Consider the following 18,997-nt stretch of genomic DNA (forward strand, 5'->3'; position numbering starts at 1 on the left):
CCCCCCCACCCCCGTAGCTTTGTATTAAGTCATCAACATCTTTTTTCCCCTTTTCTTGGTATTTTGTTTCCATTAGTTGGTGGATTTAAATAATTTATGTTTTTAACCTTCTGCGTTAGCACTTATATGCTATAGTGATACGTGTTTTTACAGATTAATAAATAATATAAGAACAAGAGTAGTAGCAAGAAGGCAAGTGCCTTTTAACCCCCTAAGAATCAATGAAACTGAAGGTTGTGACTTTATGTTTGGAGGCGTAACCGAATGTAGTGTGCCTTTCATTTTCGAGTTAGGTGTTAAGAAATAGAAGATATGCAGACGACAAAAGAGAAAAGCCTTTCCTCTTTAACTAATATACTCCAGGGCAGTCCTCAAGAGAAGATTCTATTAGCTTCAAAAATTATAGCCTCCCTTTTTTTTGAAATAAAGTATGTGAGTCATGTTATAAATGTGAGTCATGTTATAAATGTGAGTCATGTTATAAATGAAATTCTGTAGGATCTTTAGGGATCCCAGCTGTGCCTCTTGATAGCATTCTACCTCGTCGGGAAATCAAAGGAGAGATTTTTGCTCCTCTGCAAAATAACTAGGGAATGAGATTCCCCAGGGTCTCTGCATAAGACCCTCTGCTCCTGGAGCAGGATGTTGTCCTTTACTGCTATGCTAAGTCCTTTCGTTGGAGCTTTGCTTGTTTTACCCTCAGGATAAAGGCTCATTTTCTGACAGATAACCATGTTTTGGTATAGACTGATTGGGGTTTTTTCCAGCTTATTCAAATATAGTTGATGTAACCTCGTGTAAGTTTAAGGTGTACAGGATAATGATATATATAACGAAGTGATCGCCACAGTAACTTAGTTAACACATCCGTCACCTCACAGTTTTCTTTCTTGCAGTGAGAACTTTTTAAGATCTACTCCCTTAGCAACTTTCAAATATGCACTACAGTCTCGTTTACCGTAGTCACCGTGCTGTACGTTCCATCCCCAGACCCTATTGATCTTGTAACTGGAAGTTTGTGCTTTTTGATCCCCTTCGCCCATCCCCTTCCCACCCCTCTGGCAACTACCAGCCTGTTCTGTGTTTCCATAAGTTCTTTTTTTTTTTAAGATTACATGTTTAAGTAAGACTATACAGTATTTATTTGTCTTTCTCTGTGTGCCCTTGACGTTTATCCATGTTGCAAATGTATTAGCTGATTTTATAAAATTACTTTTTACCCCTCTTTTTTCACATCATCTAATCCTGTACCCTTTAGCCTCATTCCAAAAGATTTCACTTTCCAATCTTCGATTCCTTTTCTCTACTGTCTTCTAAATTGTTGAACCCTAAATCTGTGTCAATACAGTAGGACACTAACATCAGCTTTTTTATTATAAATGTAAACTATGCATGGAAAAGTAATTTAAACAATACAGAAAGATATACGTGCAAAGTAAAATTTTACCTTCCCGTCTTGTGCTCCATTCCTCAGAATTAACTGCTTTTGACTATTTTTTTTTAGTTTTTATAACATCTCAACTATAAATAATATTTTTATATCTGTGTTTATTTATCAGCTTTACTAACTCCTCGCTATAAAGAATGAGGAATTTAGCTCACTTAACTATTTCTCATTTTTTGTTATATTTTTCTCTTTAGTTCTGCTAACTACTTACCTTTTAAAATTAAACAATATACTTAAATCTCTGTATTTTGATACATCAATTGTAGAGAGTATTCCTTGACTCCCTACTATGTATGAAGACATTACCACCCTACATTTCCCTTTCTCTGTCCCCATCTTCTGTTAACCGTCCCGCCATGTTGGCATTGTAAAGATTTACAACACTTATTTTCTGTTTTGTAACTTATAGTTAAATCTTCCCTGTGTTAACTATGAATTGGTCTTGAAAAGGGAAAACCACTAGAAACTCATTACGATACGGTGATTGTGTAAACACTGCTCACTACGGATCTATAATTCATTGGATGTCCGGTGAGGGAAATACTCTACGTCACCAACTTGTGTCCCTCTTGGAAGTATTGTACTGTATTCAGATCAGATGGATTTGCTCACAACTATTCCCCATGTAATAAGTAAATAGCTTCATATTAGCTAGCTTTTTATTTTCTTAGAGTTTCTAATTGCCTCTTTTTCCTATTTACAGAAGTTTCTGAGGCATACTGTTTGCTTATTGGTTAATTTTGAACAGATTGCTTCCTAGGCCTACTATATAACAAAAGTTTCTTTTTCTTTCCTATCTAGCTTGGTTTCACTCTTTCTTGGATTTCTTTTTCTTCTTGTAAAATGTGGGTAAAGGATTAACAAACCCTGTTTCCTTTGTAGTGAGATACTGACCTTGAGCCCAGTTACCTTTTTAGATCTGTTCCCCTGAAAACCTGATAGAGGTGGAGTGTCAGCTATTAGGCGACATTGCTTATGATGAAAATTACCCCTGATTGGTAAATTGCATCTGGCCTGGGAGGCCTATAAGTAACTGGTTGGAAGCCATAGCTTTGGGTTTCCCGAGTGTGATGACTTGTGTGACTAGGCACGTCCCTTGTGAAAACTCTGGAATCTTTGTTTATGGAGCTATTTCAAGAGATAATAGTTTCAATTTGGAATATGAGGCTTCTGAGCCAGAGTGGCTCCGCACCTGCCCACTTTCACCTGAGCTGTCATCTTGCATGCCAGCGGGAATAGCTTCTATTCAGTGGTATAGACCACTGCAGGGACTCCCACTAAAGAGAAATGCCGCTGCTACTCTAGTGGCATAGTGTTTTCTGTTCGCTCTCTTGGGTGAATCCAAAGCTAAGTAAGACTTTGTGGGTCTCAGTCAAGATCTCTCATAGGCATTGCACAGAGTGAATGTATTCAGAATTGTTTTCAGAAACAAAGGGTATGTGAAAGGCAAATTTTCAGAATTCTTGCATGCCTGAATCATAGTTTGGGTTTAGAACTCAGTTCCTTCAGAATTTTGAAAGCTTGGATTTATTGCCAAATAGCATCTAATGTTACTGATGAAAAATGTCATAGAATCTGATTCTTATTATTTGTCGTAATGTATTTTTCCCTGTAGAAGCCTTGGGATCTTCTCATTGTTGGAGGTGTTAATTTCATAGTGATACGGCCGGGTGTGGACCATTTGGGTTTGTCCTGCTCGCTTTGCTTCGGAGGTGTTAAATTTCACAGTGACACGGCTAGGTGTGGGCCGTTTTGGTTTATCCTGCTCGCTTTGCTTCGAGATGGAGACCTACCCTGCTCCTCTCAGATTTGTAAATAACATCCATCCCTCTGCCATTCTCCAGAAATTCACAAAAGTCTGGATTTGCTTATGTCTTTCCTCCAGTTTGCAACACCTTTATGAGTGTATTCCCTTTGTATTTCTTTGATGTTACCTCATTGGTTTCCAGGAAGGGAGAAGGGTCAGCGTGTGTCATCTGTCTTCAGCTTGAATCCCCAAAAGCTCTACTACATGGGCTGTTGAACTCCCCAATGACCCCACATCCTTTTCCTTTCCTTCCTTGTGCCTAGCTGTCCCTTTCTCACGTTACACAGCTGTCGTGTTTACTGCCAGCATATATTCCTTAACTTACTGACTTCATTCATGTTCATTTTTTAGCCATTTCTTCACTTTGTCTATGGTGTCATAGACACTATGGTGTCAGAGACTGATCGTTTTGTCCATAGAAATGCTAATCATCTCAGCCATCATCTGTCCAAGACTATGCCCTTGGCAAACATTTTAGCAAATATAAATTACTAGTTACAAAGAATTGATCATTGATATGACTGAAATTGTTCTTTTTCCACTTAAGAATTCTATAGCCATAATCCAGAACTACCTAGGATTTCTAGTTTTTAGCTGAGTTTTCTCACGAGCAGTCTGCCTGCCAGATATACTATCTGGATTCCCTCCTAAATAAGTTTTCTTCTCCACCCTCAGTGTTCGTTAAAAATGTTGTCAAGAATTTTTAATAACGTAAGGAAATACTTATATAATAAGGTATTTTTGAAGCAGAGTACAAAACTATAGAAGTATTGTCACAAGTGGGAAAAACATGGAAGAAGAAAGCCAAACGGAGATACGCCAAAATGTTGTTATTGGCTGCCTCTGTGTACTGGGATTATGTAAATTATTTCTAGTTTTTTGACCAATTTACATATATTTCTTTTACAATCAAAAAGAAGACTTTATTTGAAAAAGATGTTTTTTCTTGCTGCAGTTGTAAATGTTTTTGTAGCTGTTTGTCCTTGTGTTATTTACGCAGCATATGCCGGCAGACTGGCATGGTTTATTCACTGCCAGCAATAAATTAAAGAAATTAAATAAGTGCTGTCCATAGCAATATCCTAGGAGCTTTCCAGAACCTTGAAGCCACTTACCCCGAGCACAAGTTGTGCTTCCCTGCAAAGGACACCTGAGCTACATTTTCCTTATGCTTCTTCTCCCCTCGGGCCCCTTAAGGCCCAGTTCTGTGAGAGTACTTCCTCCTTTTGCCTTTCCCCAGGACTGCGAAAGTCCATTTCTGCCTGAGTTCCCCTCTCAGAGGGGCCCGGCCTCCTTGAGACCTTGGAGCACCTCTGTGGGTCACAGCATCTTGAGAAAGCTTCTCCCCTGTGCCTTCCCTGAGAAGCATTTTGACAGCCTCTGTGTCACCTGGAGAGGCCTCTGTGGGGTCAGCTCACCTTCTCCCTGGTCTTCGGTGTGATGGTATTAATATCACAGAATATCCATGTCCTCCTTGCTGAATATACTGTCATTTAGTCCTGGGGAAGGGCAGCCTTCTGTTCTGGGGTCTGTTTCTGTCGCTGCTGCTATTTATTCACCAGGAATCTTAGAAAGGGAGTCATGTTTCTTTTTCTAAGTGCTTGCAGTGGTTGAGGACAACGAGATAAATTAAAGGTGGAGAGTTACAGCCTCAGAAAACTCTTCCAAAGTGTAGCAAGATTGAAAAATGAGACATTTGATCCTGGACCATTTACCTTGCCTGTGAATTTGTGTATCTTCTTGGCCATTGTCCGTGCTAAAGTTGAGAACGCCTCCTTTCCGCCAGCTTTGTTTCTTAGCCTGATACTTAACAAAACGAAAATCTTGGGCTGGTTCCAGGAGGTTGCTGCTAACCATGCGACCTAGGGGTTGTGCACAGAGGGCTTGCCCCGTTAATGGGATGCAATAGAACAAAAGGGGGTTTTAAAGAAGGAAATGTCTCCACCATTGAGACCAAAGACAGAAGAAGTTCATACAAAGTGTCAAGTTTTAGTCTCCAGGATGGGATTGCAGCTCTTGGCTGTGGCAGAGGTCCTGTATTGAAATATTACTATTTCTTCCAAGTCTCTGCTGTGCTAACAGCTAGTTACCCTTATCTGCCCAGACGCCTGTCCCTGCGAGGTTGGAGGAGTGTGCTTGCTTGCTCCTTCTTAAAGAGGGAGCCAATTAATGGGCTCTGGTTGTGTTATTGTCACTGTAAAAACGCTCGATGGAGATTTTATTTTCCTCTTTTCAGACTTAATTCCATTTTTCTACACAGCTTTTGACAGTAATGAAAAAAGCCAGTCATGTTCTTTCCTGTTTTTTTTTAAAGGTCAAAAGCATTGGTGTTAATTTTGTCACGAGTTTTAGAACTTGAACGATAAAGAAACATGTACCTGTAAGAGGAATGGCAAAAAAAAAAAAAAAAAAGAAAAGAAAAATGAAAAAGGTAACAATTCAGATAAAACACATATACACATGGAGGACAGGTCTGATACCAGGCAGACCCCTGGGCTAATGAGGCAGCGATATCAGAGCCTGCCCTGTAGAAGGCTTCTGTCCATTAGAATAGACTTGGAGACACGTGTTAATCAGACTGTTGTTCACACAGTTATAAAGTACCAGAAGTAGATGAATATTTTGGAGTAGAAAACATCAGTAAGGAGACAGTGACTCATACCTACCCTTCTAGAGAAGGCATTTATCTTTTGTTCTACAGAAAATTTTTATGCAATACTTTACCCATATGTTGGGATCCATGTGGAAAGTAGATTTTGATGCTAAGTAGGTGAGCCAGGTTCTAAATTCAGAGCTATCAGCAGGTTCTGTGGACCACCAGTGGGGAGACCTCTCCCCACCCACAGCATTTGACAGGTGAGGGAGCGGGAAGGACATGAAGTCCCCTTGGATAGCAATGATCGGAAGGGAGAAGCTGAGAGCTCTTTTCCCTACTCTGTGAAGATAATAATTTTTTCTGTGCCTGTCATTAAAAAAATGAACAGACCTCAATAAAACTTTCTCAGTGAGCTGTGTAAGCACACTTAAAATGTTCATGGTCAGAAAGATTTTTCTTTCATTATGGAATAACTTTCATACTAATATTATATTCCAAATGACAAGAATCAATCAAGATCACACTAGTTCAACTACTATCATCTCTCTCCTCTCCTCCATTCTGCTAATTGCCCCCACCATGTTCCCTCCGTACCCTCCCTCAAGTTTACTTACTGTCGCCAGAGTGGCACATTTCAAGGACAAATCTGACCTTATACCTGCTTGAACCCTCAACTGGCTTCCCATTGCTCTCTCGATAAAGACCTAAATTCTTCACATGGCCTAGAGTGCCTACAAAATCTGGCCCCCTCCTATCTCTGCAGACGTTTCCTGCATCAGTCTTCCTGTGCTGTCTGTGTTCACATCGACCTGGTTTCCTCTCATGTCCCACCATGCATCATGCTCAGCCTTCCCACAGGGCCTTTGCACCTGCCACGGCCTCTATCTGGAGCCCACACCCTGTGCTTTGACTGGTTAACTCCCAGTATCCTTGGCTCAAGGGCCACATTCTCAGGAAAATCTGCCCCGATCACCTGTCTCAATCAGAGTGCTTTGTTATTCCCTTTCGTAGAACTGAGCTATTGTCCTTCAGAGCTGACAGTGCAGTTTGCAATGACCCATTCCTTAGCGTAGTATTAGATTTACTGTTGTTCTTCCCCATTAGAACGTAAGCTCCGTCAGAGCAGGGATGTGGTCTATTTTATTCTTACCCATGGTAGCCTATCGAGGACCTAGCACTTGTATTGTTGTCTGAGTGAATGGACGGACAGTGCTACCACTCTGTCTGCAGTCATGATACATGTCGGTTCCGTGTATTCGGCTGCCGTCCGGAGCTGTCGCCTTCACAGGGCTCGCGCAGGAAGTCTGTCCGTCCCCGTTCAGAGGCTAGTCCATGGAGCAAGGAAGAGTTTGTGGGAGAGCATAAAAGTTGCTCGTTGACCCTAATAATGTAGTCCTCGTAGCCCAGGAGCGTGTCTTCCCAACTTCTCTTTATTAATCCCCTATTGATCTGTTATCGCTGATTCATTTACAGCCTTTCTCCACAATTTCAGTCATTGCCAGAGGCCCCGTCTTCTCTGGGCTCCACATCTACCCTTGCCCCTCAAGTTAATGACTTGGATCCCCTGGTAACAGTTTATCACTTGAGATCGCTTACTGGCTGGAAGTCCATTACCTTTATTTTTAACCACTCTTCGGAAGAGTGAAGTTTTTCTTTATGGAGGGGCCAAGTGCTTTAAAACCTGTTTGCCAGCTGTGCCCCTTTCACTTTGGAAATTGATTTGATTTAAAATCCCGAGTTTGTCAGATTAATATGTTTCAATTGCTTCTCTAGATTTTTAGAGTAAAAGGTTTAAAAAAAAAACAACTGGCCTTATCCTCTGGAGAGGAACTCTAAACCGTTTGTCCAGGCAGTCCAGGCACCTCTCCCAGCAGGGCAGGTAGAGTCTATCCAACAGAACAGACCTCACTCTGGAGTCCTGGAGCTCTGGATCCCTCCCATGGTTTCAGGATGGCTGCAGAGGGTCCTGTCCCAGCACCATCCAGAGTGATGCCTCAGAGGCACCCCTTACCATGACCAAGCCTTGATGAACCCCTTCCCTGGGAGAGGCGTTGCTGAGAAAGCAATGCAGACAGCCCCTCAGTGGGCCTCTAAAGCCAGAATCACATAACCCTAATGAGGGAAAGCAAGTTGAGCACAGAGAGACACCGGAGTATGTCATCAGAGAAATCCATGTATAAAAATGAATAGTCAGCATGTACCTCTGCAGGAAAAGGAAAGTAGAGCCTATTTATTAGTCAGCGAACAAAGGCAGCAGGAAGAAAAGTCACTGTAGTTTCGATCATATCTTCTTAAAGTGGCCTGCCTCCATTTGTCTCTGGGTCCGAGTGAGGAGTGCTGTCTTGGTAATCTCACCATGATTAAGGCCGACTCAGCTATATCCCAGAGTGCTAAGGGGCTCAGATTTTCTTCCTGGGTTAAAAAAAGGAAAAGGGGCCCCTAGGTGGCTCAGTCTGTTAAGCGTCCGACTCTTGATTTCAGCTCAGGCCATGATCTTGGGGTCATGGGATTGAGCCCCACATCCGACTCTGAGCTTGGCATGGAGTCTTCTTGGGACTCTCTCTCCCTCCTCCTACCTTCTCCCTCTGCCCTTCCCCCCCCCACTCATATGATAGAAAGAAAGAGAGAGAGAGAGAAAGAAGAAAGAAAGAAAAAGAAAGAAAGAAAATCTTTAAAAAAAGAAAGGAAAAGGAAAAACCTAGTATTCCTGTGAATTCAGGGATCCAGCATATACATAGAACCAATTTTTAGAGCTAAAACAGCACTCCTCCTTGACTATGTGATTTATTCTCTTGGCTTCTGCTGTCTCTTTCATTCATAGTTTTCATTAAGTTTTGTCCCCTTCTCGAATGGCTTCACAAACTCACCTTGTCTAAAACTAAGCTCATTGTCCTCTTTCCCTGTAAAGCCCTGCTCGTGTTGGTGGTAAGCCCCTTCTCCTGGGCATCTTATCCTTTTGACTCTTGCGTCTTCCTTGCCCCTGCACAGCCAGTCAGGAACCGTGTCTTTTCTTTGATACCCTTTCTTTCTTTATTCTGTTCCCGCTGCCTCCATCTCAACTCAGACCTTCGTGCCTCTCCATTAGACGATTGTAGTGATTTCCCTCAGTCTGTACTCTATCTGCATCTCTTGTTTTGGTATCTGGAACAGTGTTGCTGGGTGGGACCAGTCTGGCCGAGACGCCTTACTCCCCTGAACAGGCACCTCCAGTTGGCCGACTGACAAAAATCTCAGATCTTTGCCTGAGTCGCCTTCTGTCTCTACACAACCAGCTTTTCCCAAACATCTCATTTTCAAATATCCTGCCCTACTGTTAGACTTCATGTTCGGATTTCAAATATCTAATTACCATACTTATCGGACTCGCACCAAACTTCCTTACCTTTATTTCTTTAACTCTCTCCTTACTGGTATCATTTTTCCCTTTCAGTCTGGCCCAATTGCTGTTGCCAAATGAGTCCATGCTTTAGATCAGCTAATTATCATTATTTCCACTGGCTGGTCTTCATGTGTCTAACCCACCCTGTTCCCATCAAGACCCAGCCAAAAACGCCCTGTGAGTTCTTCCTTGATCTTTCTCCTCCCAAATACAGGCAACTGCTCCATTTGCTGAATGCCCCATTGTATTTTGTTTCCATGTAGCCTGACAGCATTCCCTTTTTCTTGGGTCCGTCTCAGAGGAGGGAGGAAATAAGGGACTAGGCTGGGAGGAAGTTTGCTTCTTAAAAAGCTAGCCATTTTTCAAGGTGCACTGGGATCTACCCCTTAGAAGTACAGGCCAGATTTTCTCAGAGTAGCCTCAGTTACTAGGTCTGTAATAAAATGCATAGCCCAGCCAGCTTTGATTCAGTCTCGTATTTGTTGAGTGACCCTACTAGGTAAAGGCTCCATCGTGAGAGAGGATACTAGGAGACGGGAAGACACTTCTGCGAAGGAACTTACAGGCTGTCCACAACTTCTGAACATTCAGGAACCGTCACCACACACATACACACACCGGCACATGCACACTCAAAGTATAAAATACAAAACAGGATCCTGTATTCATAAAATGGTTTAACTGAAAGTACCTTGGAAGTTACAGCCGAAGCCTCTCATGTTATACGTGAGACTCTGAGACAGGTACAGAGTACAGATGCCTCCCTGAGTTCTCAGCTAATGGAAGGGTCCAGATTCCAGTCCAGATCTCCTGATTCTGAAGCCCTTGTTCCCAGAATGTTGCATGGCCTATAAGACCATAGTGAGAAGTAGTCCTATAAGGGCTATGAGAATATAGACATGATCGGAATGTAGCATGGAGTTAGGGATGTGGTTCTGAAAAGATGGGTTTGGAACCTAGTCGCTTACTGCTGGCCCACATAGTAACTGCAAACAGTGGTGATTTCCTGACCAAAGGAAGCTGTGAACTTCTGAGTTAAAAATCACACAAGAGTACAAGTCAGAAGTCGACTCACCTTCCAGAAGGCGTGATGAAGACTATAGATTACAAATCCACTTGCATTTTTATATGATCTTCTATTTTGCTCTTACTGCAACTTCTTCCACAGAATATTAATTTATCCAGCCTGTTAGCTGTATCATAGTTCATGTTTTAAAAATAGGTTTTAAAAGCATAGTCTCTATATCAAATCACCTAGGGCTTTGTTATCTCGGTTTGGAGTCTATTAGCTTCTGTTTTTCTTCCCTTTCCTTCCTATCGCCTACTTAAAACAAATCATTACACTGTTCATTAGGCCATTTATTAGACTATTTCCTTCTACCAAAAGAGACTTGCATGTGTGTTTCTCCTCGGTTTTAAGCCAAGATCCGTAAAGCATAGTTCCCCCACAGTTGACATTTGCTTTTCACAAGCCCTTGAAATGGAATGGAAGAGAATTTCACCACGGCACTGTAAATTATGTACAGAGTGTCAGTGATAAACTTTTCTTACAGTTTTGAAGTGCGGTTTCAGAGTGGTGACCATCTGGAATTGTACACATTTACAGCTGCTTTGGAGGGAGTTCCTGAGTGCTTCCTGCTCATACACTTTTCACCTCTTCATCCAAATTTATACAACAGTACAGAGCCCACGTAGTAAACCCGAACAGAGCAAAATAATGTTTGCACTCCCGGCAACGTGGCTTCGTGGTCTTGACCTCGAGGGGATGAGGAAAGTCACCATCATGTCGGTCCTTCTCTCTCCAGGCAATTGCACATTAAACTGGTACCAGAGGGGTCGTGATTTTCCTCTGATGAAAGAACCTGGATAATATCCCTTGCTTCCTTATCTGTGCTCCTCAGAGCCTTTAGTGTAAGCGTCTTCCTTGGGGCTGATGCTCCGGCAAAGAGGGCAGCCGGCACGGGTGCCGCCGCTATTAGCGGAAAGTAACTTGTTCCTATTGTTCTTTTTTCCTACCTAATTCTGCAGGGAGTCACTGAATTCTCTAGGACTTGGCAGTGGATATATAGGCTTCGTAGAAATTCTGACTGCTGGAGCTTTGAAATGCGTGGTCTTTTTTCTAGGGTCTGCTGGGGCGGGGGGAGGGGGTCATGGAAGCTTGTTTCTTTGTTTCGCATTTCCGAATCTTCTCAATTCATTTTTCCTAATTCAAATAAAAATCCAAACCTACCCTAATGTAATGTTGGATCACAGGTTTGAACTAACAAGAGGATATGATTCTAAAGTTGGTGTTCTCGTAGCACCATTGAGCCCCTCATATTACAGCCACTACCTGTTTGCAGGTGCTTCAGGTAGACTCGTTGAAGGCCTCCCATGGCCGGAGATGTGGTTATATTGCCCTGCGAGGACAGAGAACCACAATAACGTGAAGCAGTAATCAGGTGTTTAGTAAGACGTGGGATGTGCTGTCATCTACAATTACAGATGCATTCGTTTTTGGATTTCTAGTCTGTTTTCAATTTATACCTTCACAGTGCATTAATAACATATTCTTACATTAATATTAATTAACTTTATAAATTTCTGAGGAGATGAGAACAGGGAAGATAGGGCACACAGTCTTGCAAATCATTCGTATTTGGGGATGGAACAACTGATACTCTCAGATATACTATTTTCTTCTTTTGTCACTTCCTTAATGAAGATTATCTTTCAGCTAATGCTGAATCACTGCCCCACTAAAGCCCCTAGTCTGTGGGGCGTGGGCCTGTGTTAACTGCACATTTGCTGTTTATCCACGCGTTACCTTGGTAGATCTGCTTTGAGCCACTGCTCTAGGTCAGGCACGGCGCTGGGCGGGCACCCTCTTCCTCTCATGGGCTCGTTAATTAAGCTTTTCCAATCAGTCAGGACCATAGTCACTGAAGGGCTTGGATCCAAACGTGAATAGGGGCATTTGTGGATTCTGACACACTCAGCTAGACCAAATCTTCTCTGAGTGAATCAGGAGGGATAACATTTATGGGAGCAAGCAGCATGCTAAATTTGGACCCACACACTACGTCGAAGGCAGGGGCTTGGCCTCAGTAGATAAATAAAGATCACTCCTTCTCCCTTCAGCCTGGTGGAGGGAAGTTCAGGTGCACCTTTGAGCACAGATCTTCGTGGAGACGGCAGGAAGACAGCCTGCACACTCAGCCAGTCCACTTCTTTGTTACCTTTGTATTGGCAACAATACCCTCAGCCATAGGGAGGCTTAGCAAACTGAGTGTGTTGTGTTGCACACCCGTGCCCGTGCTCTGGCCGCCCTCTCTGATGATAAGATAAGTGTGATGTGCGGTTTGTAATGAGCACTTGCAGTCTCTGTAAACTGGGGAATACCATATAATAAGCAGTAATTTTCCACTTATCCTTGGTAACAGGAGGTTTCTGCTTGGCTTTTAGCAATAGCCAAAATGTGGGTGTTTTTTTCCCCCTCACCAATATGATGAATTTTCATAGGCATCTTTCTTCTCACAGACTGATTGACAGGTTGTTTTCCAAGTGTGTCCAAAATGTATATTGGCTAATCTTGCCTTGAACGAGTCAAAGTCAAACAAAATGATTCTGAAGTAGCCATTTATAATAAAATGACTATATACATTCTTAAGCTCATTTTAGCTGTCTCCTGGCGATGCTTTTCCTCAAGGGATTAGCAGCTTGAAGCTTAGCCCAATAGCTTGGATGATAAAACTGCCAAGTCTCAAGTTATTGTTTTAAATTTCCTATAAGAGATTATATCTTGGGTATAAAGTGAATTCACCCTAGATGACTTGGTGCTCTTCCCTGAGAGAGGAAGAGGGCAATTATGCGGTGTACTTTTCTCTGGAGTCACACACTGTCAAGATTGGATGGGGTTCTGGCTATGATTTTTTTTTAATCATTGGGAAATACTTTCAGAAGAGCCATGGACTCAAGCTTTAGAATGAAATCCTCCCCACCTCTATTTAAAGGCATCTCCTGACTTTCCCTAGGTGCTCAGAACACCATAAAATTCAGTGTTTTCCTATAATAAATTAAGATTGTGTTTTCATTAGACAGGCTTCTCCCCTTCTGAGATACTGCTCGCATTATCTATTCATTCGTCCATTTCTGTAGGCCTCTAGGTAACCACTTACCCCTATCAGATGGCTTAAGCAAGACCCACAGCTGTTGATTTTGTGATATCAGGGAAGTCTTAGGAATCATGTTAATGAGAGCCCTGGTACTTCCATGACCGCCGGGCACTGCCATTTGTCTGTCACAGAGCTGACCTTCGTGCAGATTTCTTGCCTGGCGCTTCGGTGTGTCTGACCTGCTAACACCAGGACATCGGTAAACGGTGGCAACTCAAATGCAGAAGTTGCCTGAGCTGACCTCCCATTTAAAAGATGATTGTGCCTTTTGGCACAGAAGGTTGCAGTTTTTCATCAGAATGATAGATTGATCCTCTCCATGTGCAGAGCTCCATGTGGGGTCCTGAAGAAAAGAGAAGATAGACCCCTTGCCTGGCGTTAGTTCAAAAACAACATAGACGTCAAAAAAGACTCTCCTATCAGCTGACTCTTTCCAAGTGTCCCCTAAACAGCAAACTGAAGTCGAACGATTGTTTGCTTCTCGTGTCTGCTTGAAAATTCATCCAAATCACAGAAGAACTAGTGTGCAGTTTATGAAGACAATTTATTAGAACGAAAAAGCAAGCAAGTCGCACTTTTACAGAGTTAGACTGCTGAGCAGTAAGGTGCAGGGAGAAATGTGTGCTTGGGAAGAGACCAGGTTTCCTACAGACCCAGTGTTTACTGTGTTGCTCAGAGAAAAGTCCTTCTGATCCATTTCGCACACGCATCCTCTCGTAGCTCTTTGTTTCCCCGATCTGAATCCAGATCCACCGTTGCAATGGCTCTGGGGCCTGGGGAACGATTGCTTTTGTTGGCTTCCTCCCACAGGGCCTTCCGCTGACACTCTGCACGTGGAACTGAATTGACTGTGCCCGTGAAATGCACTGACCCAGGTGGAAGCAGATTTTTAATCAAGTACCAATAGAACAACCCATTTTCTGCCGAAATCTCTGGAGTCTTAGTATTACTTGGTGCCCATTTTCCAGTTGTTTATTGGGATTTGATTTCTAGCCTAGCATGTTGTCTTAGGGGTTTACTAAGATTGCTTTAATTAAATTAGGATTTATCGGTCTCGTGACCCTCTTACTTAGGAACTTCACGTGGAGACCCCACCTCAGATAGAACATGGTGTGTCGGCGGACGGTCGTGATGAAAGTGAAGGTCTTGCCTTCAGAGCAGAAGCGGTTTGCCCTACATTTGACTTGGGTGTTACTGCTTAGCTTCCTTTAGGGTGATGGGTATTTAGAGTTCATGTTGGGGTAGCTTTCTAAGTTGTTTGAAATGACGTGTTTTCCTTTAGAAATGTATGGGTCAGGGATGCCTCTGTGGCTCAGTCGGTTAAGTGTCTGCCTCCGGCTCAGATCATGATCCCAGGGTCGTGGGATCAAGCCCCACGTTGGGCTCCCTGCTCAGGGGGGAGTCTGCTTCTCCCTCTCTGTCTGCCCTTCTCCCTGCTCGTGCTCTCACTCACTCACTCTCTCTCTCTCATAAATAAATAAAATCTTTTAAAAAACGTATAGGTCAGATGACTTGTTCATTTTACTACACTGAAAAGTAAAGGGGAGGGGCTATGGAAAAATCAGAGTTGTATTTTTAAAGAGAGGACTTAAAATTTGTATCAGCATTGCCAATTCCTGGTCTCCATTCTGTTTAGAAAGGGGGGCTGAGGAGGAAAAGCAAATCCCGGAGGGGGTCTGAGGGAAAGGGCTTGGGGAAGCAATATAAAAACTGTTGTCATCATTATTTCTTAAATGAGACTTTCCTTTCCTTTAATAAGAACATCTAACCTAGGTTTTCCTGAGAAATGAGGATCCTGGTAGAAGGAGATCTAGGGTCTCAGGCTCCATCCAGGTTCTGAAGTCTTGTGCTTTGTCGCACAATTATGTCAAGTGATGGGACCTGTCCTTTTTACCTCCGTGTCATTTTGCCCAAGGGGTCTGTGAACAGCATTGTATTTCTGTACTGTTGGTTTCCCGTTGGGAAGGGGTTCAGAGCCTTCAGCAGACTGCCAAAGGGAGCCATGGCACAAAAGGGGAAGGATCTGAAGGTCAAAAGAATACTCACTTAGGAAAACCTTTGGAGAAAGCAGACATTTCGATAAAAATAGCAAGTGTTGGTTACAGACATCTTGGTTATCCTGTGATTTTTTTACCTGCTCTCTAGTTGTTCTCCAGAGACCTCTCCATCTGGTGTGCACCTGAGGTCTGGGACCATTTGCTAATGACCTCTCCATCTTAAACCTTGAAATTGGTGACCTCAGTTGTTAGGCTTCAGCCAAGGATGCTGAGAGCCAAATGAAGTTCACGCCGAAACCGCGTCCTCCTCGCCAGGCTCAGATTTCAGCACCATCTCTCTCTTTGCAGCTGCATTTGTGCGTCAGTCCCGAAGGTTTTTTAAAAGATGAGGGCTGGGGAAATGCAGCCAGCCCTTGGCTCCACTTTGGCCGATGATGCTGCCTTCCTTCAGGACTCCCTTGCTTCTGCCGGGAAGCCTGTGCAGACCTTTATCCATTGGTGCAGTCCATTTTTCTGAAGTGCCTACTGTGAGGTGGGGACTAGGCCAGGCAAGAATCCGCCTGACCACTGAAGTCAGGAGCCCATGGGAGTGGGCTGATGCTTGCATTTTGGCTGCCCCAGATGACGACCAAGAGCGAAAAGTGCAGGGTAGCGGTTTACTGTTCATCTGCTGCATCCCAGGCCCTCAGCTGGAGAGAGGTCGGAGCCCTGCCCCCAAGGAAGGTACAAGCTAGTGGGTGAAATAACGTGCACATGGGTAAAAGTGAAAATCTAGGTTGGAGCTGTGGTTGATGTAAAATTGCTGCGGACTCAGCCTTGATACTAGTGGTGTTGCTCTGGAAGTACTCACCGGGGTCTTGCCGCCGGAAAGAGAAGTGGGCAGTCCTACCAGCAACATGAACTGCACACGAACGAAGGAAAATGCAAAATCAAAGTCCCTGGACTAGAAATCAGGAGGCCTGGCTCTCGACCAGAGTTCTGCCACTGACTGTCCCAGTGTCCTTGGCCCAGTCCTTTCCTCTGCCTGTGCCTCTGTCTCCACATCTATAAAACACCATTCCTTTTTTTTTTTAAATATTTTATTTATTTATTTGAGAGAGAGAGAGCATGAGCAGGGGGCAGAAGGCAGAGAGAGAGGGAGAAGCAGGCTCCCAGGGAGCCCAGTGTGGGGCTCGATACCAGGACCCTGAGATCATGACCTGAGCTGAAGGCAGACGTTTAACTGACTGAGCCACCAGGTGCCCCTACAACACCATTCCTAAAACAAGGCTAACTTACAGGCTCTGAGAGCTGTGTTTATTAAAATAGTCCGGTGTGTTGTTACCAACAAAAATGTGAAATAGTTCTGTAAAAGGTAAAATACAATGGATTTCTCTCTAATCTCCTTCTGAAGTTGGCATACCACAGCTCTAAGGTCCTAAGACTGTGTGTCGGCTGGATAGATACACAGACGCTGACATACACGAGTGTTTTATATATAAGATATATATGGGAACTTTAATAAACTCTTACATAGGAGGCAGAACCAAACCCCACAGTGGCTTCTCTCTCATCTCCCTAGCCCCTGGAAGCTCTCATTGTCACGTAGCCCCCGGAAGCTGTCATTCATTGTCACGTACCTGGGCCCAAACAGCCACAAGGGCTTCCACCTCTGGAGACAAGCTTGCGACCTCAGTCTTGTTGGGAAGTGAAAAAAATACATTAAAAAAACTGAAATATATTAAATACCTTGAGCTTGAAGATTTTGAAAGTCCTAAGATAGATAGTTAAGTTATCTTTGAAAGAAATGTTCTCGTGGAAAACAACGAACAGAAGTGCTCAAGCACAAGGCTAGATGAGTTTGTGGTGAAAGAAGGGTCAGGAAGTCAGCCTTTTCCTTCGACAATCACGAAGTACACACCTCCTGACTGGAAGCCTTTCCCTAATGAAATATTAACATCCATTAGATTGTGGGTGTGCATGAAAAATGCTTTAACATTTGTATTTTAACATTTGTATTACCCCTGGACACAGGGGTATCGGTTAAAATAATTAGCCCTTGCCTGTAATCTAAAAGCCTTATTTCTTTACTCTCACTTTTTTGGAAGGCAGATGTTTTAAAACGGATTTGAAAATCAAATTTGCCCTTCGGTGATTTCATTGGGAGGAAACATAGAAGTAAACATTATAAAGAAGTCTTTTCGGCACATTATGCATGCAAATGTGGCAGTCAGGTTCACAAGCGGAGGCGGACGACTGTTCTGGTTGAGAAAGGTTGAGTTGTTTAAATGAATACAAAGGTCATCCGCGCTCCGAGCGTGCTCTTCTGTCATTTAGTAGCAGGGCCTCTGCTTCATGTGAGGCTCCGTCTGCTGAAAGGTAAGACTTGAAAGGCTTTGGCAGACACAGTGAAGCCACGTGAGGAGCTCGATAACCATGTTTAAACCGTGGGAGCGCTTTTAATCGAGCCCCTGCTCTCTGCCTAGCGCTGTGCCGGATGTCACAGAATGCGGTTGAAGGGGTTTTGTGCTCTTCTCGGAATACCCACTGCTGGTCTTGAGGCTCTGGTTATAGCCATTAACTCTGTGCCACAAAGACTGTCTATGAAATATTTACAGATCTGTTCGATTACCCCTCAAGGGTCAGGGGCTATGTCTTACCTATTTTTGAATCATCAAAACTCAGCACGGGGTCTGACATGTGGTAGGAGCCTAGAAATGATTTGTGAGCAAATGAATGAATGAACTTACGAATGAATGAATGAGTGGTTATATTTTGGGGGCGGTTTTCTTGAACAGAATGGTAACACAGGTTTTTCAGACTTACAGTTAATTAGATAAAGGTTATCACTAGGGAAGAGCGGAAAATGAGATTTAGACTAATCCAAACCAAATCCTTGCTCTCTGTCTTGAAGATCAAAAGTTTGAGCCCTCCTACAGGTCTGGAGAGAGGAGGTGTCCCATCCAAGGAGGTGTGACCACCCTGCCTAAATTCTGAATTAAGAACCCCATTGGCCCAGCTTCTCAGTGGGTGGATTCAGGAAAGGGATGATTCCCCAGGGTGAGCCAAGCACCCCCTGGGAAGAGCTTGCTGGAGTGGGCAGGACTCAGCCTGAGCTTTAGGAGGAATCCTGATCTCTTTATGGGATAATAATCCATGATCCAGAGAGACTCATTTAAAAAGGCCTCATTAAATGAACTGCAGCTCAATGTCCAGTGACAGTCAGGAACCTTCTGGGAAGAGCTTTATGCTACACTACATCTCTCTTGTATCTTTTATCTCGTTCTGTTTAAGAATCTTTATTTATCTCAGGTTTCTTGGGGAAAACTGATGTGGTTAAAACTTTTCTGGACTGTTCTGCTCTAGTTTCCACCCTCCTTTCCTGCTGNNNNGAGAGGGCTCAGCTTAGGCAAGAGGCCTGTTCCATGTGGAGTGCAGATCCCCTCGTGCTTGTTCCTCTCATGCTGTCCTCAGCCTGGACAGACAGGACGCCTTCGCCTCTGGTGTTGAGCTGGTGCTGACGGCTCCAGGACTGTTTTCTGAATACTTGTAGCTGAAGCATTTATGTACCTCTAATCATTGGAAAGAAGGAAGGGGCTTCTCTCAACAAATATTTGAGCACCCACTGCACACGAGGC

At 43.5% G+C, this 18,997-nt stretch overlaps 1 protein-coding gene across 6 annotated transcripts in view; it reads left to right on the forward strand.

Moving 5' to 3' along the window:
* The window catches only part of BTBD9 (BTB domain containing 9), a 406,941-nt gene that overhangs the window by 333,303 nt on the left and 54,641 nt on the right, over positions 1–18,997 (forward strand). Inside the window, exon 10 of one of the 6 annotated variants that reach the window (XM_040644648.1) lies at positions 14,194–14,756. The exons of 4 other annotated variants lie outside the window; for them this stretch is intronic. In XM_040644648.1, the coding sequence (XP_040500582.1) occupies positions 14,194–14,206 (13 nt within the window). In that variant the 3' untranslated portion in view covers positions 14,207–14,756. Of the gene's footprint in view, positions 1–13,514; positions 14,166–14,193; positions 14,757–18,997 lie in introns of those variants that run through there. One more of the 6 variants, XM_040644646.1, reaches the window with a different exon arrangement.

Source organism: Ursus maritimus, unplaced genomic scaffold (assembly GCF_017311325.1).
Source record: "Ursus maritimus isolate PB19 unplaced genomic scaffold, ASM1731132v1 scaffold_30, whole genome shotgun sequence".
NCBI lineage: Eukaryota > Metazoa > Chordata > Mammalia > Carnivora > Ursidae > Ursus > Ursus maritimus.